Source organism: Hermetia illucens, chromosome 7 (genome assembly GCF_905115235.1).
Source record: "Hermetia illucens chromosome 7, iHerIll2.2.curated.20191125, whole genome shotgun sequence".
NCBI classification, from domain to species: Eukaryota; Metazoa; Arthropoda; class Insecta; order Diptera; family Stratiomyidae; genus Hermetia; species Hermetia illucens.
In genome coordinates, this window is record NC_051855.1 from 9,287,480 (window position 1) to 9,314,955 (window position 27,476).

Below are 27,476 nucleotides of genomic sequence, written 5' to 3' on the forward strand. Positions count from 1 at the left end.
GAAGAAAATTCCGACCCTGCGTGCCATATCGTTCGGCGAGTCAATAATCGAGTCAAAGTCAGCGGTAAAGTACCTCGGGTTGACTCTTGACTCAAAGATGAGCTTTTCTGAGCAAATCCAAGCAGCAGCGAACAAGGCTGCGGCTGGAGTTTCGGCGTTAAGTAGGCTAATGGCAAACATTGGGGGTCCTACGTCTAGTAGGCGACGTCTCCTGATGAGCTCAATGCAGTCTGCCCTGCTCTACGGTGCAGAGGTATGGGCTGGCGGTCTTAACAAGGAGGTATTATCGTAGACGCCTCGCGCAAGTACAGAGACGGGGAGCTTTACGGCACAGTCTCTGAACCGGCCGTGATGGTGATCGCGGGAGTTATCCCCGTGGCCCTTCTTGCTAGGGAGCGTCAGGCCATATACAAGCGTAAGGGAGGTGGTTGCTCGCGAAGAACGGCAACACACTCTAGACGAGTGGCAGCTCTCTTGGCAAAATGAAACTAGAGGCAGATGGACTGCGCGGCTCATCGGCAACTTAGGTGCGTGGCTGAATCGAAAGCATGGTGAGACTGACTATTTCCTTGCCCAATTTTTAAGTGGGCATGGAAGTTTTCAGTCTTGCCTGCACAAGATTGGAAAGGCGCGTTCTCCGGATTGTGTGTTTTGCAATGGAGTTGTGGACGATGCCCACCACACTTTTTTTTCTTGTGGAAGGTGGGATGGGGTTCGTCAGCAGCTCTATTTAAACACAGGGGATCTCTCTCCAGACAACATTGTGGAAGAGATGCTGAGAACTGCTGACAGCTGGAACCGTGTTGCCCATTACGTTCGGGCCCTTCTCATTGCTAAGAAGATAGAACTCGACCGGTGGAGGAGCCGGATGGCAGGGGGTCCGAAGTAATGTGACAAACGGTTCCAGGCTAGCTCTCTGACGATGGGGAGGTGTTTAGTTGGTAGTCCGACGACGTACCGAATCGGGAGTCCAACACTGTGTGCGTAAATGCATTCACCTACCCTATAAAAAATAAAAAAATAAATATATATGGTGCGTAGAATTTATTGTTACTTCACTTCATCAAGAATATGGACCACAACCCTTTTGAAGAAATCAGAAAAGGATCGCGTTGCATTTATAAGTATGGGAAAGAAAGGTGGGGTAGAACGTTTAAATTTACAGGTTGAAAATTAAAACCACTCTTTTTAATAAATCTGATGAATATAAAACTCCACAACATTATTCAATTTTTCTCTGCTGTTCTTTATTTACTCGCTTCAATTATAAAGGATTTGTATGTATCTTCTTAATTTCTTTTTTGCATTATATATATAATTTGTTGTTTGTCTGGTTTGCGTACAAAATATAAAATACGTACTTTTTCTTTACTTTTTAATTACGAAGAAAAACTAACACAAGTTAAAAAAAAGTTCTTTGCAATTTAAATATAGAAATAGAATAATATAAAAACTATAATAAACGCCAAGGGAAAAACTAAAAAAATATCGGATAAACGTGAAATGACATTGGACATGGAAAATATAATAAATTTAAGAATTTTATGAGAAGGATGAACGAAACCTCTCGTGTGTCCGCTTCCCTATGGAATCGAAAGAAAACGTACCTCTAAAAACCAATAAATATATATATACTACATATATAGCTTCCCACTTATGTCAAAATGAATTTGTTAAAAAGGAGTCATTCAGTGTGGTAAAAATAATAGCAGAGTGTCCTTCTTTATAACAGACTGTAAGTTTGGTCATTTTTGATAATAGAGATAACAAGTCAAATTTTCTGGTTGAAAAAGTGGGACTTGGGCCACATTATACTCTCGAGAAGGGAAATTTGACAAGGAAGCTGATCAAGGAGGATAAAACACAAAAAAAAATATTCAGGGCCTTCTTTCCTGTTCAGCTAAAATGATTGAAACTATAATCAACTCCAAAAAAAAAAAAGAACTATTAAAATCTATGATCCAAAAACAGGTTTTATCTCTTTTGGACGTAAAAGGTATCGTGAAGTTTTCGCTTAGAAGTCGGGGATCGCATACAATTTATATAAAAGAGGAAGTTCATGAAGTCGGCACTGCTACTTTTTTACCGCCACTATATATGTATATATATATATATACCTTTACGACACACAAGTTTCATGAAGACGTGGACACACTTTTCTTCGTACTTTTAACCAGATGTAGCTCACTTCTCCGCTAAGGAATGCATAACGCACAATAAATATGGGATAATCAAAATAAAGTGGAGAAAATATGAAGGTTTTTATGCTCATCTGTACTATAAATGATTTCTGCTGCCTAACACGGAATCCAGTGTTCAGCTTCAAATATGCATTCCAAGTAATTTAATGTCAAGAAAACTACGGCCATCGCCGTCATGAACCAAGTGCATATAAAAATATTCAACGACTATCTTTCGTTTTCTTTAGATTATCTCTTCTATATTTTTACTTACTATTTTCTCCTTTTTCTCTACTTACAAGACACAATAAATATTTTTGCTTTATACTTAAATATACAAAAACGTTCATAGAAAATTAAAATGTTCCAAGTAAGAGCTAAATGGTCAAGAATTGTGTGATTCACATATAATCCTCTGCATTTATGTATTTCATCAACAGGAAGAAAAACCAAAGAACTAAAGTTATCTTAAAAATAAACTCCCCTTTAAACTTATCTGGAAGGGTGGTTGTATTCATCCCAAAGTGTATGTGGCATTTAATTTACTCTTCATCCATAGTCGAAGCCATAATCATAAATTGGATAGAATAATCTTTAAATGCGACTCAAATGAGGCGAAATTCATCATCTATGTTACAACCCCCTGTCTCTATATCAAACTGTTTAAATTTTTACCTTATTCTCCCTACAAGTGGGACAAAATTTTTTTAGGACGACGATACTAATTGGAAAGTCTATCCGCAGGTAAGAATTACAAATTAAGAAAAAAATATTACCTAAAATAACTGGGAGGCTATTCCTGATAGAAATAAATTTGCCCTTCTTTCGCTGTAAATTTCATTTTAAAATTATTCTATGCATTTCCCCGAGCTATCTTTGATTCATATGCCAATTTCGCTCTTATTGTATGTGATTTTTGTTCTAGGTGTGTTATGTGGTGTATCCATGTGACCCTCTCCGGGTTTCACTTTGAATTACAGTCTAGAGATGCCTTTACGTTCTTAGATGAAACAACGGCAGTCAACCGAGTCTAATACATGATTTGTAGGCAATAAGTCTATCTAATGATTACAGAAGGAAATTCTACAACTTTAAATGCAGGGAAAGAAGACAAAAAATTAAAATAACATCTGAAATAGCAATCCCGACTTTTTTCTCTTCCGCTTCATAGTTAGTTTGCATCTTCACAATTACTTTAATTATATATACCTTTTTCTTCTTAAAACTAGTCTTTCCAACCGAATGATTTAATTTTCTGCCTTTCATTTTGTCTTTCCTCGACGATCGCAACCTCGAGACAATAAAAGGTTTGTTTGAATTTCATGCCTTACATTTCCATCCTACTCCCCACATCTTTTGTGATAATGCATAGGTCTCAACCCATTATCAGCGATCAAATTACTTCGTGTTACGATAGTGTCCTCACGAGAAGGATTCATGAATCTTTCCCTACGTCCTCATTGTAACTAGAAGCGTTCTTGTTTCCAGCACATTGTTATGTGGAAGTTACAGCGCACACAGCTAATCTCTATTCTCCCGGTATTATTCTTTGTTTTCTTGCCTCTAAATGTTTATATGTATTGTTATGTTAATCATGTAGTTGCTGAGAATTTAGGTAGACCTTCTGTAAATTTATCCTTAAATCTGAATTTCACATTCTTAATCGTTAAACACATGCTTTCATTATACTGCTCTTTATAATGTAATTATTATTTCTTTTTCATACTTTATTTTTTTTATTTCAACTACTTGTGTCTTTAATATTTTTTTGCTTTCTTTTCTATCAATTACTTCGTACCTTCTTCATCTCTGGCTGGCTGCACTCATTTGGATCTTCGTAACTATCGCAATCCAATGACCTGTCAAATATAACAAGGGAAGGTTGGTATTAGATACACGTACAGAAAATAACAACTACACCTATCAAAAGCCAGACGGCAGCACAGATGATGTGTTTATGAAGAAACCCTACTACTGTAAAGCGATCATAATCCGCTCCTATAAAGGGTTGCGCCAATGTCCCTAGCTTTAGGCAACTCGTTCCAAACACGGTGGCGTGGTACGAATGGTACAACTATTGAAAATGGTACTACTGGAAGCAAAAGGACGTTTGAGTTCAATTCAGAACAAATGAAGACAAATCGAAAACCGGTCCAGAAGACACTTGCAAGATAGAATGTCAATGCTGTCTACTATGCAGGTGTTGTCTTGGAAAGCGGGAAGCTACATGCTAAATCATTACAGAGCTTTCAGCTGCGACGTCCTGCAACTGCGCAAGTCCCTTGCGAAACAAAACGAAGCGCCGCCCTCGGTCCTGAATAGCGATTCCGCAATATCCATTTTTATTTCCAAAGTAGCCTGACCCACAAAAGACATTGTTTTCAAGACATCATCTGAAACGACATAGCAGCCGCCCAGAACAAGATGACCGTTGAAATTTTTCAAGGCAAGTATAGTAGCCGAAAAAATGTGAAGTCTTCCTTATCGCAGCACATTATCACTTTACGGGTAGACCGTGTAAATTCGCACCGGATAAACAAATTCTTCTCGAAATAATCTCCGAATAAACCAACATTGATTCCACAGTCAATATGTTAAGACTCACCGTTTAGTGCTGCTCACTGAATCACTGTCAATCGTCTCGTCATTGGCAATGGTTGCCGGAGTTGCTGGCTTCTCCAGACTGTCTTCCGATCGTGTACTTTCATCTAAACTGTCCAATGCACCTGTAAATTAAGACACAAACCAACATTGAAACAAAGACAAAAACTCGGCATGCATCTTATCTAAACACACCATTTCCATTATTACCGTTCGACGCTGGAGGTTCCAGATTGCTTTCATCGGATATCTCCAATGGTAATGAATCGGTAGCTGTTGCTACACCTGATGATGTTGTGGTACTTGTGGATGTAACTGTTCGATTTGCAGAATTTGATTTTGGTGATAATGATGAAGACGATGACGTAGTAGACGATGATGATGAAGACGAATTCGTATTTTGTGTTGCTTCTGTTTCTGCATCATTGTTTACGTTGGCCGCCGTTATTGTAGAGTCATTAGTTGGTGGCGGTGTGAGTGTATTAGCGGGTACATCGCCATAATCATCTTGGTCAGCGTCGTTAACTCCGTTTGTCGTACTATTGTTAATGGTACCAGTTCCACCCCCAAAACCTAACGCTGGATGATGCGAGCCTGGCGGTAAATTTTCCAGCAATTCTGGTTTTAAATCGGAAGCCACGAAATGTGTCCATAAAGCTAACTCCACACTGTTGGGATAAATAAAAAAAATATTGTTATGCTTGGCTGGCAAAGAGAAAAGTTGTATCTAAGGAGGACAATGTCTACTATCAGCACATGAAAGCTGCTAAAGTTTGAGTGATGGGGATACATCTGAATATGATCTCTTGTCAAACCGTTGACAAAAATTAATGAGCAATCGGACCGACAGGCGATTAACCTAAGGATACACAGAAGGCAACATCGAAAGACCCGCATCACAGCGATCATGCGAAAATGTATTGCCACATCCCTATTATGGAAAACACTTCAAACAATGACGCGGTAGTTCTATCCACTTTTCTTTCCTTTCTTTGCGGGCCTTAGTAAGGAATGGGGTCAATTCATAGACCTATTGAAGGCGGTGACAAGCAATAACATGAGATATACAGAAGCTGCTGTATTTGTTGGGATTTTTGCAGAGGGGAGGCGCCGTAGCGCTATCCAGCAAAAATTACGAATCCACGCTTCTGATACTGAAACGTTTTGCTGACAACCCTCAAGCTGCGAGCGAGTAGTTGGGTGACATAATGACGTCAACAAAAGGATGGGTAACAAGTCTACCAGTGACATCATCGCCATTTACAATACACTGTGAAATGGCTTAGCTGTATTGGCTAACATGGGCTATGAGACATGGTTCAATGGTAATCCGGAACGCCATGCGGAAAATGGGTAGTGAGATTCTTCGCCGCTTTGAAGAGTCCATTGAAAGTAGTGAAATGTTACCTTCCAGCGACAAGGCTTGTGAAGATACAAGCTGCTTTTGACGGTGCAATCTCGGTGATAGTCATTTGTTCCATTGAGGGCAGCGAATCAATTTGGCCTTGAAAAAAGTTATACTCTGACTTCGATTTCATAAATTCGTGGGGTCCATGCTACTACCATCCGGAAGACAGTCAAAGATCGGATCACACCAAAATTCACATCCAATTTTCGACTTACAATCGAGGCATACGTTTTAGAGACGATGGCATCATTTCTTCCAAGTGGGAGTCTGAGTAAACCTGAATGGACGAAGACGTTGCAACTTGCAACCCCACCGTACGTCAAATCGGACGTAGATCTAATCTAGGTCTAGTCAGCGAGGAGATAATAAAGCCCTGAATCAAGTGGGGAAGACCATTACTTGCCCAGAAGACAAGGTTGGGTTATCTGTAAGGGGGAAATACGACGTTAGCATTGAACACAATTATGGGGGAATTCCAAAACGCCTTTAAAAATTTCTTCGTTTCGTAAGAGATTCCAGAAGAAAGACCGTCTATCAGCGCGTGTGATTTTTGAAAGAGCGGTTAGCCGTGAAAACAGATGGAAGATACACAATTATTCTATCATTCAAGAAAGTCCATAGCATTCTTTCGCTAGAAAACTCTAGAAACTGCACGCTGTTATGTTTAAGACAGCAAGAGAAGGGGCTTGAAAACTGCGACTAGAATATCACAAGGCGATGCAAGAATACATCGACTTCGGACATATAAACCAGCAAGTCCCTTCGTAGGAGAGTACAGGAATGTGTACTATCTTGCCCATCACTCAGTCGTCAAAAAGGAAAGTACTATCAACAAGGTCCGACCAGTGTTCGATGCTTCGATGAAAACTTCATTTAGAGCTCCAAAATCACTTGGCTACTATAATCAGAGGGAGAGAGTACAAGTATGCATTTTCATTGAATATCGCGATTTTCCGCATGATTAACATGCAGACGGATGCTGTATCGATAATCAAAGACTAGGTCAGTTCAGGAGTTCGTCCTGCCACATTCCTTTCAGTCAGGGCATTTTATCAGCTGGTAATGGATGACGGGGATAGATAGCCCCGGGGCAGCGGAGAAATTGAAGGACTTATATGGAGGTACCGACGTCAACGGTGACCCGAGCAACTAACATTTAGTGCATGTTTATCTTGCTATTTCACGTGCATTAGATGCACTTCAAACAAAACGGAAGCAATCGAGTTTTAATCCCTGGACGGGAGGAATGAGTGATCCGATGATGAATGCTGGACAATTATAAACTAAAAAACATAGCATATGGAGCGCTGGAGCGAACGACCAAGGCCCAATGAGACAAACACGCAAAGTTAGCAAAAACAATAAAATCTGGAGGATAAAAAAATTCAAAGATGCTTTTGAAAATAAGAAGGCGAGTTTCATTCATCACATTGTTAAGCGTAGATCAACCAGATTTCATTCTCAAATGACATATTGCGAGTACGTAGGAGGAAATCTCATAAGGCACGTCCGAGGAACTGAAGACTAGACGGACTAATTGCTTTAAAACACTTCTCAATATGACAACGCCAACGCCCAACCTCGACGTCGAGAAGAGGATGAAATAATGGAAACTAACAGCGAAATTTCATTTTTAGCCTTAAAACTGATGACTTGACTTACCGATGCGGTGACCATGACGTAACACTATCCTTTTCCGAATTGAGACGTTCAACGGTAGACTGAATATGCTGTACAAAATTCAAATATTCTTTTGTTGTATAATCGATACCCTCAATTTCCGGTATAGCCATTAAGCATTCATCTGCCATAAATGGTGCACTATCCGGTGCTGCAGCTGCCAATAACGCCGATGCCATTGTTGTTCCAACACCCTTTAGATTTGATAATGCTGTTATTGCTTGTTCTAAATTCGGTAGTTTTCTGAACGCCTTTTTTGTTTCTTGCATAACAGCACGTGGCGTATTGACTTTAACCAAATATGAAAGTTGAGGATAGAATTTTCCCCGCTGGAATTGAAAATCAATAGAGTATGCACAAAGAAAAGGTGATTTGTGTTGCTTACTGATTGTTTCCATTTCATCGTTTGCACAAGCTCCTCATGTACCATGTGTGCATCCTTTCCTCGCTGTTTAATTCTTCTGGGCAGTTCATTTTGATACCTGGAATATAGACAAAAATGGATTCAGAAGTGTCTTGCACTAGTAAATTTTTAATTTCCACGACATCACCTGGCAACAACGATAGTGTGTATGGAGGAAATAAAAAGGAATTTATAGCAATGAAGGACCTAACAACATGGGACGGTAGTCTTTCTATCGCTTTGCCCCGAGTTCAATTCCCGATTAGTGGTCTGTACAGCACCAAGTATCATAATAATGAAACTAAAGCTGTCCCATTAATAGGAGAAAATCCCTACGGGAGAAAGGTTCACGAGCCTCCCAAAATCTGCATAACCTAATTTTATTGAAAACTTTATTGCCATCAAGGAGGTGTGCTGTGCTGCAGTGTTTTTTGTTCGTTTATCATATTTTTCTCGCTTTGCTAACTCAAAATTGTTCATTTTTTTATTCGAAATTCATAAAATTGAGGAGATTGTGTAATGAATGCAGATGGTTGGGGTTGGACAGAATGTCAGTTCAAATTGAGTGCGGTCAATCACGAGGGCAGAGCTCTTCCAAATTGAAAAAAAGCGATTCTTAGGAAACAAAATGGAAGTGCTTCCCAGCCATATTAAAAAGTGCTTCCCGAGAAGCATAGAACAGCCCATGCGGTTTTCAATGTCATAGCTGCCTCTGCTTACTAATCCTATGATTCTTTGTGTCCTGCGCCGACGCAAGAACTAAGGGAGCGGATAGTGCATGCAGAATCTTAATAGGTAGTGATGCGAACGCTCAGCATACTTGTTGGGGCAGTAGCAAATGCAATCCCAGAAGAGATAAGCTGTTTGATTTTATCACTTCAGCTGATCTGATGACCCCGAACTTAAGCTGTGCCCCTACTTTCGTGAGGCCAAGAAGAAGTAAAGTAATTGACCTAACAATCTGCACTTCAAAGTTGTTATAGTTGATTAAATACTGGCGAGTGCTACATGAAGTCTCACTCTCAGATCACCGTTATTTCGAATTTAGTCTGATTATTGCAGGCGAACAGTCTGCAATACAAAGACGGAATCCTAGGAAAATTGATTGGTCAAAGTTCAATGAACTTCTCGCAGACAAAGTTGAGCTCCCTAGGCGACTAAAGACTCCTTTGGCGAGGAAAGATCAATTGGAAACTCTGAATCGCACACTTTTAGAGCGCTTTGAAGAGCTTGTCCTATTTCCCGAGACTAACGCGGTAAAACGGTTCCATGTTGGAGAACTGCAAAAACTCTGGAAATCAACTTCTAATTCTCACAATGTCAGCCACGTAAAACGTTAGAAACCAGATTTTTTTGGAGCAGACTGTGAGATACTGGAAGGTAGAAGGGAGTCGTCCAGGCTGTGCAGAGTTCTTAATAAGAATGAATCAGCCAGGCTAGACTCTCTTAGAAAACCGGATGATATTTACACGAACTCCAGAATTGAATTTATAAAGATTCTTTTGGAAGTACACCAATCGAGAGAACAGGTCTTAGAAGTGGGAGGAAGAGAATTGGCGGTTTCTACAACCTTTCAATAGAAAGTGGGACACTGCGAGAGTGGTTATTACTAATGAAAGGGTGAGAGCTGCTATACTATCATTTTAAGGCACCAAAGCATGGACGGCGTCTACCCAGCGATGTTTAAGTAGGGTATAGAGCACTTAGAGCGACTTCTAAGAAATATTTTTCGTGGAAGTTTTGCTTTGGGATACGTGCCTTCCTCTTGACACAAGGTTAAGATGGCCTTGATATTTCAGCCTGGGAGGTGCTGATCGTTACCTAACAACGGCGACGAAAGGGTGCCCTCAAGGAGATGTGCTATTGCCACTTCTGTGAAGTATGTTGATCGACTCACTACTGTATACGAATTGCAAAATCTGTCAATACACGTTCAACCTCATGCGAATGACGTGGCTGTGCTAGCTGTTGGTCGAGATTTCGGAACAGTGTGTAGAAATGCACAACGCGCCGTTGATTTGATTGACAGTTGATGCCTTAGGCATGGACTTTCAGTAAATCCAAATAAAATGGTATTACTTACAAAAGTGGGGAAACTGAATGGCTTTTGCCTTTCAAAGATGAGATGTACAACCCTTCAACTCTCCGAAAAAATGAAGTATCTGGCAGATAAAGATGAAACGAGCGCTCAGAGCTTATGGGCTGTGTAGGCAATCCTTTGCTTCGACATGGGGATTAGGCCTCAGGTAGTAATATGTATATATGCTGCTATTATTAGCTAGCCATACTGCAAAGAACTGCGTGTCTGGATGTCACCGGTACCATGAGCACCACATCCGGCACAGCTCTGGATGCAATTTTAGATATTCAGGTTGAAATGTATGCGATCCTACTGGTGGTAACCTGAATCATCGACAAGAAGTTGAAGGGCAGGCGCATCGCAATCTGTAGCGATAGGCAAGCTGCATTGAGGGCGGAAAAAAATCACTCAGGAATGTAGAAATCGATTGAACTCTGCTTCCTAGTTTCAATAAGGTAAAACTACTCTTGGTACCCCGTCATTATAGTTTAAAGGGAAATGAAATTTCGGGTGCTTAGCAAAAGAAGGTTCAATTTCTCCTTTTACATTTATGGGGAGCCGCCAAACTCAACACAAAATAGCGACTTGTTTAAAGGGATTCACAAATGTAACAGACGGACAGACAGATATTGAATCGATTCTAATAAGGTTTTGTTTTACACAAAATCTTAAAAATGCTAGGGCCTTCACCTCAATTTACACGGCAGGACGGGCCCCGATCCTGTCGAGAAATGGGCAAGGATTCTTGACGCAAGTAAATTAGTCCGAGCAAAGCCAATACGCATCTGCACACACGGACTCAATATCATGTCGGCATTGCCATTTCAGAGTTTGATCAAGCTCACTTTTTATTTCATCGCAGACGTATCACAAACAGGTCGACCAGATGTCGAGAAAGATGCCTCCTCGAAACTTCTCGATAAAAAGACCTGTAACGTGCCTGCTGATGTCTATATCGACGCTGTGGCCGATCTTAATGGTCATGTGGGTAAAAAGATAGAAGTTAACAGGTCATCATCATCATCAACGGCGTAACAACCGGTATTTGGTCTAGGCCTGCCTTAATAAGGAACTCCACACATCACGGTTTTGAGCCGAGGTGGACCCGATATCCCGAAAAGCTGCCTGGCGTCCTGACCTACGCCATCGCTCCATCTTAGGCAGGGTCAGCCTCGTCTTCTTTTTCTACCATAGATATTGCCTTTATAGACTTTTCGAACTGGATCATCCTCATCCATACGGATAAGTGACCCGCCCACCGTAACCTATTGAGCCGGATTTTATCCACAACCTGACGGTCATGGTATCGCTCATAAATTTCGTCGTTATGTAGGCTACGGAATCGTCCATCCTCATGTAGGGAGCCAAAAATTCTTCGGAGGATTCTTCTCTCGAACGCGGCCCAAGAGTTCGCAGTTTTTCTTGCTAAGAACCCAAGTCTCCGAGGAATACATGAGGACTGGCAAGATCATAGTCTTGTACAGTAAGAGCTTTGACCCTATGGTCAGACGTTTCGAGCGGAATAGTTTTTGTAAGCTGAAATAGGCTCTGTTGGCTGACAACAACTCCTATCTTTATTCCTCTCGTTTGACCAGTGCGGTTTGATGTTGTTGGTTGGTTGGTTTTCGGTGCTGACGTTGCCACCATATACTTTGTCTTGCCTTCATTGATGCACACCCAAGATCTCGCGCCGCCTGCTCAATCTGAATGAAGGCAATTTGTACGTCTCGGGTCGTTCTTGCCATGATATCCATATGGTCAGCATAGGCCAGTAGAGGATCGTACCTCTTGCAGGAGTAGGAGCGTACCTTTTGCATTTACCTCAGCATCACGGATCACTTTCTCGAGGGCCAGGTTGAAGAGGACACATGATAGGGCATCCCCTTGTCGTAGACTGTTGTTAAAAACTAAGAAAAGCATGGGGTCTCGATGATACGCCAGCTTAGTAAAGAAAGAAAAAGTTCTCTCGCTTTGGTCTGAACTGTAGGCGGATTTACGTTGATTATAATTCAAACCCTTGACGTGTTTTGCGAATTATAAAAGAAGGCGTATAACATCTCCCAGGGCAGAAGTGTCAACGTTTCACCCGCAAGCCATTAAATCAGAACGGCGTACATGTGCAATGGTTTTCTTCCACCATATTAATACAAACAATGTGACGGGAGACGAATCTCCTGCATGTAGTCTTCTTGTCTTCCACCTATGCTGTGCCTGACACTTTACGCTTGCTGCTGATAAACACTCGCATAGTGAATATATGGAAGAATACTTTTTATGACACACTCCGTTCCGGTAAGTATAAATGGTTTTGTTTGCGCTGTGTCTGACACTCCGCATTCTGAACATTCCAGTCACACAATGGATTTAAACCATTGCAGCAATAAACATGGGTAGGTGGTAGGTATCTGTGGCCGCTCCGAGGAGCCCAATTAGCGCTTTGTTGCGCCGTTTTGATGCCACAAACTCCTAAGACCGTGACTATTGTTATGGGAGCAGGGAGGCAGAGTCCAACCCGTTTGGATCGTCAGAGTCAGCTCGTAGTATTCACGCAAGAAAGCAGCTCTCCCACCCTGCAGCTAGAAATCTCTCTAAGGTTCCCAAAGAATGGTATACCTAGTGTCCGTAGCCTGACTCTAGCCAGAGCCGGGCAATCGCAGAGAAAGTGCATGAGGGTTTCCCTTCCTTCTCCGCAGCTTCGGCAATGCGAATTGTAGGGTATGCAGAGCCTAGCGGCATGGTCCCCTATGGGCCAGTGCCGCGTGCAGACCGCCGTAATCTTGAATGCATTTGCAAGCGCCTGGTACAGGAGCTCTCTTGATCGGGCTATGTTATAAGCGGGCCGAATTCTCCTCGATTTGGCACAGCTCGTAAGTCTTCGCCATCTTAGGCCCGCGTCTGCTAGGTAGTGCGAATAGCACTACACAATCTACAGTAATGTAGATTGCTAGACCTCAGCGATTTAAATCCTCAGCATCAAAATTGTGCAGCAGGCGAGGACAGTTGGTGCAAATGGCGCAAAGCGGAAACTAAAGGAGAACTGGATAGTTTTCACCACGAGAAGGCACCTTTGACTGAAGAAGTTCAAACAGTCATCAAACCAATCTACGAAGATCTCTTGAACAGATGTTTAGGAGCAGAGACCCAAAATAACAATGAGTCGTTAAATGCATTGATTTGGACTTTCGCTCCTAAACACCTTCATTCTGAGGCCAAGGTCGTAGAAATAGCCACTTTTCTGGTTGTGATTATTTTCAATGAAGGATTCAATGGCATTCTCAAAATCCTAGTGACAATGGGATGTCAAGTTGGTCACATATGTCAGGTTTATGTCGACCGCCGTAATGACGCGCAAATTTGGCGGTCCGAACGACGATCGACTGATCTCGCTAAAAGACCCAGAATTGAAACCAGAGAGCAACAATCGGCCTTATAAGGGTGCTCTCTATGGACCAGGTATAGCAGATTCATGGTGAGCTAGATTTCATCTAAGCGGACCACCCTGATTCTTTTCCGGATTTTTGGGTTGGGTAGTTCTCAGGCAGTCGGCAAGCAAAGATTCACTTAGAAGACTACTTTCCTTAAAAGTTAAAATTATGGGGTTGGTAGCAAGGACGAATTGGTTGAATAGATGGCTACACTAAGGTAGGAATCGGCAGGCTTTTCCTGCAACTCCAAGGGCCAGAAATGGTCCAAAGAACTGGCTAGTACTTCCAGACAAGTCTAACACACGAGAAGATAGTTGCGAGTGCAGTAGTTGGATCCGTAGCATCTAGAGGCGTTGACCCAAGCCCTCCACCTATTTTTTTAAGCTCCTGATTAACGATTTAGCAATTAGCAAAGTCGGCAAAAAACTTGACTCTAATTATGACTAGCTCTTACGATAGTTGGCTTTCACGATTCCTTCTGCTGAGTGGGATGGATCGCTGGCCGAGTTGGTTCTAGCTGGTTGAACTCCAGCCAATCGATCGGTTCAAATCCCATGACCATTACTGTTTAAGAAAGGAACAAGTCTGCCTTTGATCTACGCCTTCTTTAGTTTTTGTCTCGGTCCACAGAAGGGTCGGCTCGGCTAGATCGGATTCGCTACTATCATTCTTGACCATAGGTTTGCTCCGGAAGAAGTCGTGAATTTCTCAAATTACCAGTTATCGTATTTCAATCAGATTTGGGTCGTTTCCCACTGACTTCTTTGTTGCTGAAAGGACCATTTAGATAATTTTGTGATTAGACCCATTATGACTGACTTGGCATGTGTCAGTCAATTGCATCATATTATACCGCAAGAGTACAATTTTGTAAAAGGTCTCAAAATTGGTGCTTCTTTTGGATATGCTAGAAACAAAGCCAAATCTTTTATTATCAACGAAGCAACAACCGGTATCTGGTCTAGGCCTGCCTTAATAAGGAACTCCAGACATCCCGGTCTTGCGCGGAAGTCCACTGATTTGATATCCCTAAAAGCTGTCTAATGTCTTGGACTACGCCATCGCTCCATCTGAGGCACGGTGAACCACCTTCTTCCTCTTCTACCAACTTTTCGGACTGGATCTCACCCTCATCTGTATGGATTAAGTGGCTCATCAACCACAACTTATTGTCTTTTACAGTAAGAGCTTTCGAGTGGAACAGTTTTGAAAATGTAAGTCCGCTCTGCTGGTTGCCAACAACCGTGCGCTGATTCCATCGTGATAAGTGTTATCGGTTGTGATTTTCGACCCTAGATAGAAAAAATTTTCAACGGTCTCAAAGTTGTAGTCTCCTACCTTTATTGTCTTCGTTTGACCAGTACGATTCGATGGTGTTCGTTCTTTGCTTTTTGGTGTTGACGTTGCCACCATGTACGTCGGCTTACCTTCATTAATGTGCAGCCCGAGATCTCGCGCCGCTTGCTCGATCTGCATGAAAGTAGGCTATACATCTCGGGTTGTTCTCCCCATAACATCCATATCGGCAGCGTAGCCCAGTAGTTGGATGGACTTAAAAAAGATGGTGACTCCCATATTTACCTTAGAATCACGGATCACTTTTTACAAGGGAGGCACGATAGGAACTCCGCCATGCTATTAACATAGTATGCTGGTCCCAAGCCCAGGTAAAGGAGGAGGGTTTGAGGCAACGTACTCTATACTATCCTCAGTAAAACAAAAATAAAATGCTGAGATCAGGGAAAGAGATAAATAGAGTATAGTTGGAGTTATTCCACTATGTTAAATCCTACCTGATCTCTCTTGGTGACAGGCCCCGCCACAGGTCGACCAAGAAAATGCATACAATGTCGTTACAAACATGATGATCGGATTGAGTCACAAGCCTCGGAGAAATGCTAGGGCGTCCACCTCAGTCGACGCGGCAGGACGGGCCCCGGTCCTGTCGAGAAATGGGCAAGGGTTCTTGACGCATGGACGGCGTCAGGACGTAAGCAAATTAGTCCGCACACAACGAACAAAACAAATACGTGTCTGCACGCTAAATGTTGGTACCCTAACTGGAAAGACGGAGGAACTCGCAACAGCCCTTCGGAAAAGGTGCATTGACATCTACACTCTGCAAGAAACCTGATTGTCTGGTGCCAAAAGCTGCGACATTGAACACGAACGCGGTAAAAATGGCTACAAACTTCTCTATTTTGGTAACTCTCACACGCAATATGGTGTTGGCATTGCCATCTCAGAGGGTTTCCGTGATGCCATTAAAGAAGTCGAATGATTTGATGATTGGCTGATGAAGCTCACCGTATGCACCACAGACAGGTCGACCTGATGCCGAGAAAGATGCCTTCTGGCAACTTCTCGATGAAAAGACTTGTCACGTGCCTGCTGACGATTACATAATCATTGCCGGCGACCTTAATGGTCATGTGGGTGAAAAGGCAGACGGTAACATGTGCCATAGGAGAAAGGGGTTCGGAGCGCGCAATGAAGGTGGCGAGCGTATAATCGATTTTGCGGACACCCATGGCCTTGTACTTATGAATACATGGTTCATCAAACGATCGTCTCATCTTCCCACATTTTATAGTGGGAACAATAAAACGCAAATCGACTATATTCTCATAAGACGCCAACATTTTACCACTGTCACCGATTGCAAAGTCGTTCCCTATGAGACCATCGCACCTCAACATCGGCCGTTGATTGCCGTCCTGCGAATTAAGCCACCGATAAAACGGCGTGAGGAACGCACTGGCCCGCCGCGCATTAAATGGTGGCGATTTGGTGAGAAGAAAGAAGAAACGGTCTCACTCATACGATTGCCAACCATAACGAATGTGGAAGAATCATGGAACCAAATGAAAGACACGATCCACAAAGCGGCCTCTGCAACCCTCGGGGTCACCAAGCCGGGTAAGCGGTACATCAACCGAGATACTTGGCTTTGGAATGATGATGTTGAAATGAAGATCCGTGAAAAGAAACGCCTCTATCACAAATTTCTCGACGATAAAACGCCTGCTAATTGGCAAATTTATAAGAATGCCAACCGGGAAGCAAAGAAAGCGGTCGCTGTCACCCGAGCGAACCATTTCAAAAATCTTTACGATGAACTGGACACTCGGGATGGCGAGAGAGATCTGTATCGACTTGCTAAAAGCCGTGATGAACGCACACAGGATATCGAACACTTCTGTTGTGTTAATGACAAGAACGGTACTTTGCTTACCAACCGTCGAGCCGCAACGGATAGATGGCGAGAATACTTCGAGCAGATTTCAACTGAAGAATTTACTCATCCTCCACTTCCACAATCATTGCCGACATTTGGAGCAGTTCCACCAGTCAGCGCAACTGAAGTCGAGGAGGCCATAAAAAAATGAAATCGGACCTGACGACATCGCATCTGAGCTCTGGAAAGCGAAGAGCTGGGACCCAACACTGCGGCTCAGTGAATTCTTTAACCGGGTTATTCAGGAAGGAAGAACACCATCTGACTGGCAAGAAAGTACCACTGTTCCAATATGGAAAAAGAAAGGTAGCCCAGCAGAATGTTCAAATTACCGTCCGATCCGGTTACTTTCCCATACCATGAAGATTTTTGAACGCATTCTTCACAACCGTATTCGTTGAAATAACCGTGAATCAAGCCGGATTTGTCAAGAACTGCGGAACTACTGACGCAATACACGCTGTGCGGTTACTCATGGAGAAACACCGTGAGAAGCATCGCCCTCTTTACATTGCCTTTCTGGATCTAGAGAAAGCGTTTGACCGTGTACCACACGAACTCATCTGATATGCTTTACGACAACACTTCGTGCCAGAAGAACTCGTGCGCTGGGTTCAATTGCTCTACCAAGATTCGAAAAGTAAAGTTCGAAGTATGGCGGGTGTATCAAAACCGCTTCGTGTCTCTGTTGGAGTTCATCAAGGAAGTGCCCTCTCAGCACTCCTCTTTGTCCTTATTATGGACACCGTCACACGGGATATCCAACGTCCAGCGCCCTACACACTGCTTTATGCAGATGATGTTTTCCTAGCATCTGATAGCAAAAATGATCTCGAGCAACTTGTTCAAAAATGGAATGATCGCCTCATGCAACACGGTCTCAGATTGAATTTAAACAAAACTGAATTTTTGACGACCGATCCCCATGAAACAGGCACAATCACTGTCAGCGGCAGTGATCTGCCCAGAACTGAGCGATTTAAATACCTCGGATCAACGCTATCAGCCAATGGAGAGCTGCGTTATGAAATTGCTTCACGCATTAACGCAACCTGGATGAAGTGGCGTTCCACAACTGGTGTCCTTTGTGATCGACGTATCAACGAACGTCTCAAATCTAAAATTTACCGCAATGTCGTCCGTCCAGTCGTTCTCTATGGTTCTGAGTGTTGGCCGACCATAAAAGACAATGAACGGCGTCTTGCGGTAATGGAGACGAAGGTGCTACGTTGGACTAGTGACGTCACACGTTTAGATCACATTCGAAATGACGATATCCGCGATCGTTATGGGGTTGCACCGATCGTGGAAAAGTTGCGAGAGAGGCGTCTTCGATGGTATGGTCACGCAATTCGTACAAACGAGAATTCACTTGCCAAGATTGGTCTGAACATCGAGGTCGATGGTAAACGACCAAAAGGCAGACCTAAGCAACGGTGGCTTGATACTCTGGATGGGGATTTGAAAGCCTCGAGATTGCACCCAGAACAGGCATTCGATAGAGCCAAATGGCGAAGCCGATCGCGACGAGCCGACCCCGCTTGGGAACGGGACAAAGGCTGAAGAAAAAGAAGGGAGGCACGATAGGGCAAGTAGTAATTTCTTGGCATAATATTATGTAAGTCAGGTTAAGGAAAGCAAAGTAAAGTGCGTACATTTTGACTCCTTACTCACGCACTTTGCAATTCATGCGGAAACCAATGTCAGTCTCGGTAAGTACAAATCGATACCTTTCATTTGATACCCTGCACGACTATATCCGGAGAAAATTTTTTTGAATCCCCTCCATTTGCATGTATGGGGAGCCCCCCTTTAGATTCCACCTAAATTTCTCCCTCTCACTGTATGCGTGGGATTTCATAGTTCCCATTTGTCCACCAAATTTCGTTGGGATTGGTTCAGCTGTTTTGGAGAAAAGTGCGTGACAGACAGGCATACATAGAATCGATTTTAATAAGGTTTTGTTTTACACAAAAATGGTGGACCGAAGAACTGTTGGTAACTTCTTGTTTCCATTGTCCAAAGCGGTTTTTACCAGCCGAAAAGCTGTTTGACTAGAATTTGGTTGCTCATTCCCTTATTACCTTTAATGTCCACTCAATTAAATGGGGTTAAAACAATATTAATGCTAATATATTGAACAATTATGCATGCATATTGAAAATCAGTTTTTTTTATTTAAAAACGTCGGCATTTTAGTTTGGTGTCCCAAGCCTAGTTTAGTTAGTGGACAACCGGTCCGTCACCGGTTTTGACGAACGTCACTTGTCCAAATTAAGACGCGTGAGGCCCATCGATTGACATATGTCCACATTTCTCCATATAACCGCGCTACAACCACAAGCGTAGGCGAACGCGTGGCTCCAGATAGATGTTCACAATTCCTACACCACCAGGCATGGCGCAATCGATAATTAGCTAAGTCAGGTTGCAACTCTATTCACAAAAATCGGCCTCATTATGATAAATTATTTCGATTTTCTTGGTTTCAACTCTGCCTGCTCCGACCGATCGCCCCATTACATGTGAAAAAAATAAGTAAATAAAAAAAAAAGTAGCTTCGTGTATATGAACTACGGCATGGAAAGTAGGAAGACTGAAATACGCTACGGCCCGCAGCCCCCACCGGGAAAGGATGCTAGGACTGCAGCGGGAAATAGGGCCGCGCACGGACCACAGAGAAATCGTAGTTGCCGAGCGCAGTGCAAGCCATTCAACGAACACTTTTCGTGAGAGAAAATTTGAAATGCAAGAATGCACCACTTACCAGTCGTCTAAGCGTATTAATTCCTCTGGCTTTTTACAACGTTTCTCGGCCTTCAGTTTCAGAACTTCCGGATATAGTTTCAGGCAGTAGTCAAATTGCTTGGAATTCCCGTAAGCGAAAAACGATGCTGTATCTTTAACAGAGGCCATTTTGAAAAATTTACTTCGACTCTCAGTTTTGTAGATGCCGGATCGTACGCACGCAGTTGCTTATGTAGAGCACCTTATGTGTATATATATCACTAGGAATGCTCGCCAGTTACGTACGGACGCTTCAATACACTTGAGCAATGGCGGCCTGCCTGCTCTTTATGTTTATATATTGCAGTGTTGTGTGCTGTGTTGTCGCTCTCCCTTGTTTGGCTTCTGTTCGATTGTTCCGACCGTTGTCTATCCCTTTCCTTCCAGCGTAACCACAGCGCGCACAGATCCCTCACAAGGTTTTCCTCGACTGACTCTTCGCACGTTTTGGGGTTATGACAATACAATCTCCGTTTTTCCTTGTTTTCTATTACCGGGGATACTACCTGAGAAATATATTGTACTGAAAACCCGTTCGCGTCCACAAGAGGCGACGGACCAAAGCGATTCGCAACGTAGTGATTAGATTAAAAGTTCTTCAAGCGAAACAATAAGATTGTGCCTGGGTCGGTTACGCATAGACGGCAAGATCCTAGTTTGAGCACCTGCCGACCACCGTATTTCTTATGATGCACGCACTAAGATGGCCCGCACGAGACCCGACGATAACACAGGAACGCGCCTAAGTTACGCGGCCACCGCTGATGTTTCTTTGTAAGCATAACCCGGATGGGTAACAATATGCCGCCGGGTATGGGCTTCGAGGGTATACGTGTCCCTTCTTTCACGTTCCTGCCGCAAACTCCGTATTGATTTAGGGGGAACACTAAAAGCGGGCCTGGTCGCTGAAGCGCAGCTGAGCCGGTTGAATTTTACACACTTGCAGCGTTCAGCACCACAGGCGATCGCTCCTTATTTCGCGGCGACTGTGCAGAAGTTGATTTTTCTCGCTTCACTTAAAATTTTCCGCGAAGCCTCGCGTCTCACTTGAAGATTTATGGCGCGGCTGTCGGACAGAAGCGCTAGACCGAGGATTTCCCGCTGACTTTCGACCTCTTTTCCGAAAGCACACGGGGCCGTGAGTCAAAATTTACAGGCAACACAAACTGGCGACAGGAGGCTTGCTCCCTTGTTTCGGCTCGGGGGTTACGACAGGTAAAGCGTTTTGTCAGCAACAAAAAAACAAAACAATAAACACCGGACAACGTCTACATAAAATAACAGAAAAACGGCCACTTGGAACGGGATTGAATATAGTAGATTTTACGACGCGGACGCGCTTTGACTTTTGAGCTAACGAATTTGTCCGAAGTGAAAGCGACGCTGTTCGCTACGTTTACACGACTGAAACTGGAATTACAACAAAGTGCCTGCGTGGTATGGGCGAGACAAGCTCCGAGTCAAACACAGTTTGAATCTGACAATGACTTGGCAGACGCACACAATCGCGATTAGTCGCAAACGCCAAACGGAACACTTCGTGAACCCGTGAGCCTCAGGAACGGCAAGTGAAACGCAGCTACGTCAGGGCCTGGGGTCGGTCAAAATGGTATTTAGGCAGCATGTTTTCATATATCGTGAAACACAGCACGGCAATGAATGCGTGCGAATAATGTATTTAACATACGAAATTAAAAAGAAAAGAACACGGTGTCGGTTAATTTTCTAAACGTCGCAATTTATTGAACCCTTGTACAGAACAGACCACTTACAAGTCATTACACACTCTATTTATTTGCTATTTCTGCTCGGTTAGCGAAAACTGTTGATTTCGTATTATTTACAGTTATTGGGGTCAACGGAATTTGTTGACTTTTACCTGGTATATCCGGTATATTTGCCTGCTCAGCAATATTGTTGATTGGTCGATGTAGGTGAGTATCGGGCTCGTTGGGATTGTACGTTACTCCTCCCCGCTTTGAGTGGAAATTCTCCTGAATTTTCTGTATTACATATGCTTTCTTTACTCGACATCGAGTGATAAATACCAATACAATAATAATTATAATCATCAATATTACTAAAAAACTACCATACATATATCTTGACAATTCTTTATGAAATTTCAGTTCCTTAATTTCTTTTAGGTTCCCAATTGTTCCCGATACTATTTCTTCAAATGTTATCATTTTCTCAAAACTATAATTAACTTGATTTTGTGGAAAAAAAAAATATTTTTCTTTAATCATCTGTTTGTTATTATAAAATGTCTGTCTCAAAATTTTTATTTCGCAATTATAAAAATTTAGCAAATTGTTTTTATTTAATGTTATATTCCTATTGTCACAATTTTGTTCTAATTTCATTTCTCTAGCGTTTTTCACAATAATGGATTCATCATCTATAATCTGAACTTTAGTTACATTGTTAAAAATTAATTTACAGCTTTTATCAAGAACACAATTTTTACTTAATTTTAATTCGTTTAACATTAATTGTGGTTGATAAACAAATGTGTCGTTTCTGACTTCTATCATACAATCAATTTATCCTCACTATTGATTTCCAAATTTTCTTCATTTGGCAATGGCGTTATTAATTTAACATCTGTGGTTATATAATTCTTCGGAATTTTAATTGCTATTACAATGAATTTCTGCTTGAGTTGTTGTTGTCATGAGTATTAGTAGTAGTATGACCTGTAAATTTATTTGGTCGTTTAAAGTTTGTCAAATGTACTCTAGCCAAATTTTTAATTTTGTACCTTGTTTCTTCTTTATGTCTTACATGTCTGTAGTTTTTAGTCGGACCTTCTTGTCTTTTTTCTATATAGTCCTCCCTACTTATGTTAGCCTTCTGTATTCTCTTAAATTTACTATCTTTCACTAAATTATGTAATTCTTCGGCACTAACCCTATCCTTAGCTTCTCTTGGCGTTGTCTTAATGGTAGAATGATACCTATCATTGTAATTCCCTAATACTATTTGCATTCTCATCTCTATTGATAAACTTTTATCATCTATCCCCGTTATCTTTTCTAAAATGGAAGAATGTTGCCTCTCTACATCTGAATTTCCCGTATGGCTGTTGGGCGTTGTCCAATGAACCTCTACATTGGTCTGATTCAAATATTCCTTAATCTGTTCAGATTTGAACTCGTTGTCTGATATAAGCAACCTAGGCTTACCAAATTTTGCGAAATGTTCCACCAAAATAGCCTTCTTACACCTCCAATTCCTATCCCCAATAGTATATGCTACCGCAAATTTCGTTAGCTTATCTATAATCGTAACAAACGATTTTTTCTCTATATGAAAAATATCTAGATGTATTATTTCGTTCTTACCAGTTGGCGTTTCTGTGAGATTAAATTTTGGCTTTATCGGGCGCCTATCATACTTGATCTCCTGACACTTTCTACAGTTATTGATAACCAGCTGTATATGTTCATGTAACTTAGGGAAATATATTTTATCTTTGAGAGTGTAATAAGTTTCATTGATCCCGCTATGCATAGATTCCTTTGTATGATAAATTGAAATTTGTTTGTGCAGCTCTTCCTCAGTTTTAATTTCAGTTACTCTTTGTGGACACTTGATAAACCTTAAACCTTTATCGTGAGAAAACAACTGTATAATGATCTGCTGAACTATATTGTAATGTTTGTCCTCGACCTCTGAATATATACCCACTTTACCTTTTCCATTAATAAATTCCCCCAACACCTGCTTTATTTTCTCAACATTTTCTAACGGATTCAATTTCAAAATTTTCCGACCCTGTAGCAACTCAATTTCACTATCAGCATCATATGACAAAATAACTTGAGTCCTAAATTTGTTGACTAGTTCTTCCTTTATTCCTATATGATCTATATTAGGTAAAGGATGCTGATCATCCACCGTAATCTCGTTGAGCTTTCTATAATCCACTACAATTCTATACTTCTGTTCACCCGAATTATCTTTCTTTTTCGGCACCACGATAATTGGAGAACTATACCTACTACTACTTTTCCTAATTATTCCTTGTCTCTCCATCTCCTCAATCTGCCGCCGAACCTCTTCCTCGTGCCGCGGCGGGTAACGATATAATTTCGAGTTTATTGGCTGATCTGTAGTGGTTTTTATATGATGCGCTACATTACTCGTATTCGTAAGCTGATCACCCTCCTTAAACAACAGCGTTTCATATTTTTTAAGTAATTTTTGAAGGCCTTTTTTCTCCTCAACATTTAAATGACCTGTTTCAATACTATCTATTTTGCTTTCCTCTAATACATTTACCTCCTCCATTGATTTCGATACAAAAGGGATTTTTCTATCATTCTTCAAAACTAACTCCTGATTCATCAAGTCTAAACTCACGACATTCTTTTCTAACCAATCCATACCAATAAGGAAATCATACTCTTTATTTAACGCAATTTTGGTCCACCTTATCCTTGCATTATCCGGCTGACCAAACTGTATAGAACACTTCGTTTTCACTTGTTCCGTATCTTTCAACACTACACCCTGAATAGTATTAATTTTAACTGATTGACCTAAAAGAATTTTCTCATATAAACTTGAAGGAACCTTACTAGAATTCAATAGACTAATTGTAGAGCCAGTATCAATCATCGCACAAAAATCATCACTGCCAAAAGTAAGTACTACAAAAATTTTACGCTTGTCCGAGGCTAGTTTGTAAAAAAACTCCCCTTCTAATTGATTGGTTTCCCTCGACAAAGCATCCACCTCCATAGGCACAGCTCGACTCTGCCCCGACCGATTTTGTTCTACCCTCTGCTGTCTTGACCTATCACCAACATCTTGTCCTTCCTGACCTGACCTATTGCGGAATTCAAACCTTGGTTGACCTGATCTCACATTAACACTCACATTATGCCGTCTTCCGAACTGTCTATCATCACGTCTAATATTTCCACCCACTATATCTGTCCTTTGATTGTAAAATCTGTTCACTTTTTCTTGTCTGTGTGTATGTTGGTAATTGTTCTGAGAAGTCCTGTCTTTTTTCAGATTGTACGCATCATAACCGATATACTTATATAACACGGCTCTGATACTTTCCAACGAATATAAATCACTAATTTCTCTTGCTAACGAACCAGCCACTAATTCTTTTATTCTAACCACCAACATTGAATTTAAACAGTTTGCCATCTCAACACTTTCTGCACTAAAAGCGGCACATTCTGTTACATTATTCACTATCCCTTGAATCTTATCCACTAATTGACTTATCGTAAATACCTTGATATTTGTAATCTCCTTAGATATCACTGCCCACTCCTTTGCTGGTCGAAAATGCGATCTTAACCGCTGCTTACACAACTCCCATGAAACTAGAAAATCTGCTGCAAGAAAATCCTTTGCAGCTCCCGTTATTTTTTCATTTTACACTATGTTGTACACCTCGTTCTCCCTGCCTCCGAATTCACTAACTACTCCGTCGATAGTGCCAATGAACGAAACTAATGTTCCCGGTTCACCTCGAAATGGTACGATATTACGAATTCGCTTCTGGATTGTAACTCCCTGATTCTCGTTGTCTGCCTGCCTTGCCAAAATCTGTGTTAGAATAGCAACACACTGCTCCATTGCGTCCGCCATGATATATCTCCCTCTATCCGCTAAATTTTCCCTTTGACTACGCCGTTCCAGATTCGTTTCTTCGCAATCTGGTAAATTTTTCTTCAGATCACTACGTCACCCTCTTTAACAGTCAAAAAACAAAAATAAACGGATTAATTGAAGAAAAATGAGATACAAATTTCACCGTTAACTATTCGATCGCTTTCCGTTTAAAATTTTAACTATTATTAACTATTTTTAATAATTTTATCAAACGGAACACCGACTGCGCCAATAATGTATTTAACATACGAAATTAAAAAGAAAAGAACACGGTGTCGGTTAATTTTCTAAACGTCGCAATTTATTGAACCCTTGTACAGAACAGACCACTTACAAGTCATTACACACTCTATTTATTTGCTATTTCTGCTCGGTTAGCGAAAACTGTTGATTTCGTATTATTTACAGTTATTGGGGTCAACGGAATTTGTTGACTTTTACCTGGTATATCCGGTATATTTGCCTGCTCAGCAATATTGTTGATTGGTCGATGTAGGTGAGTATCGGGCTCGTTGGGATTGTACGTTACTTGCGTGCGCAGTAAGAGAGTTGTCAAATGAAGTTAAAACACAGATGCGCGAAACAGTGCGTAAAATTAAACTTTTGCGTTGCGTGACGGATGATAGTTCACGTTATATATTGAACAAGTCGGGAAACCGGAAGCTTGACGCTTCAGGTATAAAAGGTTTTGTGTTTCCCTATGTGAGGAGCATAACGTAGTTCTGCATTGGTTACTGCCATTGCCAGAACTCAGCGATTTAAAAATCTCGAGTCAACGCTATCAGCCAATGGAGAACTGCGTAATGAAATTGTTTCACGCATTAATGCAACCTGGATGAAGTGGCATTCCCCAACTGGTGTTCTTTGTGATCGACGTATCAGCGAACGTCCCAAATCTAAAATTTACTGCAATGTCGTCCGTCTGCCACTCTCTATAGTTCTGAGTGTTGGCCGACTATAAAGGACAATGAACGGCGTCTTGCGGTAATGGAGACGAAGATGTTGCATTGCACTGGTGGCGTGACACGTTTTGATTACGTCTGAAATGAGAATATCCGCGATCGATATGGGTTTGCATCGATCGTGGAAAAACTGCAAGACAGGCGTTTACCGATGGAGTGGTCACGTAATTCACGCTAACGAGAATTCAACAACCAGTATTGGTCAGAACATCGAAATCAATGGTAAGCAACCGAAAAACCGGCGAAAACAATGGTCGCATGATACACTGGATGGGGATTTGAAGGTCTCGCGATTACATCCTGATCAGGCATTTGATAAAATAAAATGACGAAACCGATCACGACGAGCCGACCCCGCTTGTGAACTGAAGGCTGAAGAAAAAGAAGAAGATGTGCGGAGCGATGAGCCTGACAGTTCCGTGTCACATAGTTAAAAATTCTATTGGTATCTATTTTTTAGAAAGTAATTTAAATAAATCATTTCATGGAAAGCTCTGTATTGAAATAGTCAGCCTCATACGCTTCACACTCTGAGTTTAATATTATTAGCAAATGCCAACAATTTAACCAACATCAAATATAAAAAAGGGCTAGGGTGAATTAGATTCTTCTTGAATGGAATTTTAATATTTCACTCGAATTTCAATTATTCTCGTTAATTATGACGTCAGCATTTTATTTGTATGGCTTAGGATGCTGATAATTAGCACGAAATTGATAAGTTTGAACTTCTATAACTTTGACACTAATAGTTGGATTTTCATGGAACTTGGCGTGTGTATGCACGAAACTGTCCTCTATACCGGTGCAAAATTTAGTACACCTAGGATGAGCTTAAGGGGAGTTTTTTAGTCAATTTCTAAAAGTTGATAATGTACTATTCGTAAATTTATTCGAGCAGATAGTGGAATGGGACATCTCTCGAAGATTAGATTTCACATAAGTGTTTTACACAAAACCTTAAAAAGGGCTGCAGATAAGTAGATTCTTCATAAATGCGACTTTAATATTCCACGCGAATGTCAATTATTCCGGGTAATTATGACGTCAGCATCTGATTTGCATG

General features: G+C 41.5%; 1 protein-coding gene across 2 annotated transcripts; it reads right to left on the minus strand.

Annotated features, from left to right (window-relative positions):
• Positions 1-1,221: 1,221 nt before the first annotated feature.
• Positions 1,222-21,171, minus strand: LOC119660775 (uncharacterized protein DDB_G0271670). Of its 2 annotated transcripts, none has more exons than XM_038069551.1 (6): positions 19,783-21,171; positions 8,255-8,351; positions 7,852-8,198; positions 4,992-5,449; positions 4,786-4,906; positions 1,222-4,039 (listed from the first exon to the last, which is right to left on the minus strand). In XM_038069551.1, the coding sequence occupies exons 1-6, from the start codon at positions 19,929-19,931 to the stop codon at positions 3,964-3,966; spliced, it is 1,248 nt and encodes a 415-aa protein (XP_037925479.1). In that variant the 5' UTR covers positions 19,932-21,171; the 3' UTR covers positions 1,222-3,963. The 2 variants fall into 2 exon arrangements, with proteins under 2 accessions (XP_037925479.1, XP_037925478.1); XM_038069550.1 differs by having other exon boundaries at positions 4,977-5,449; positions 19,783-21,164.
• Between the last annotated feature and the right edge of the window lie 6,305 nt (positions 21,172-27,476).

What these genes read in the sequence shown, in the direction of transcription:
- LOC119660775 (XM_038069550.1), bottom strand. Translation starts at nt 19,931, where the DNA reads ATGGCCTCTGTTAAAGATACAGCATCGTTTTTCGCTTACGGGAATTCC. An exon ending in TTAATACGCTTAGACGACTG is followed by an intron (nt 8,352 to 19,782) that starts GTAAGTGGTGCA and finishes TCTATATTCCAG; the next exon opens with GTATCAAAATGAACTGCCCA. An exon ending in GAACGGTAATAATGGAAATG is followed by an intron (nt 4,907 to 4,976) that starts GTGTGTTTAGAT and finishes CTTAATTTACAG; the next exon opens with GTGCATTGGACAGTTTAGAT.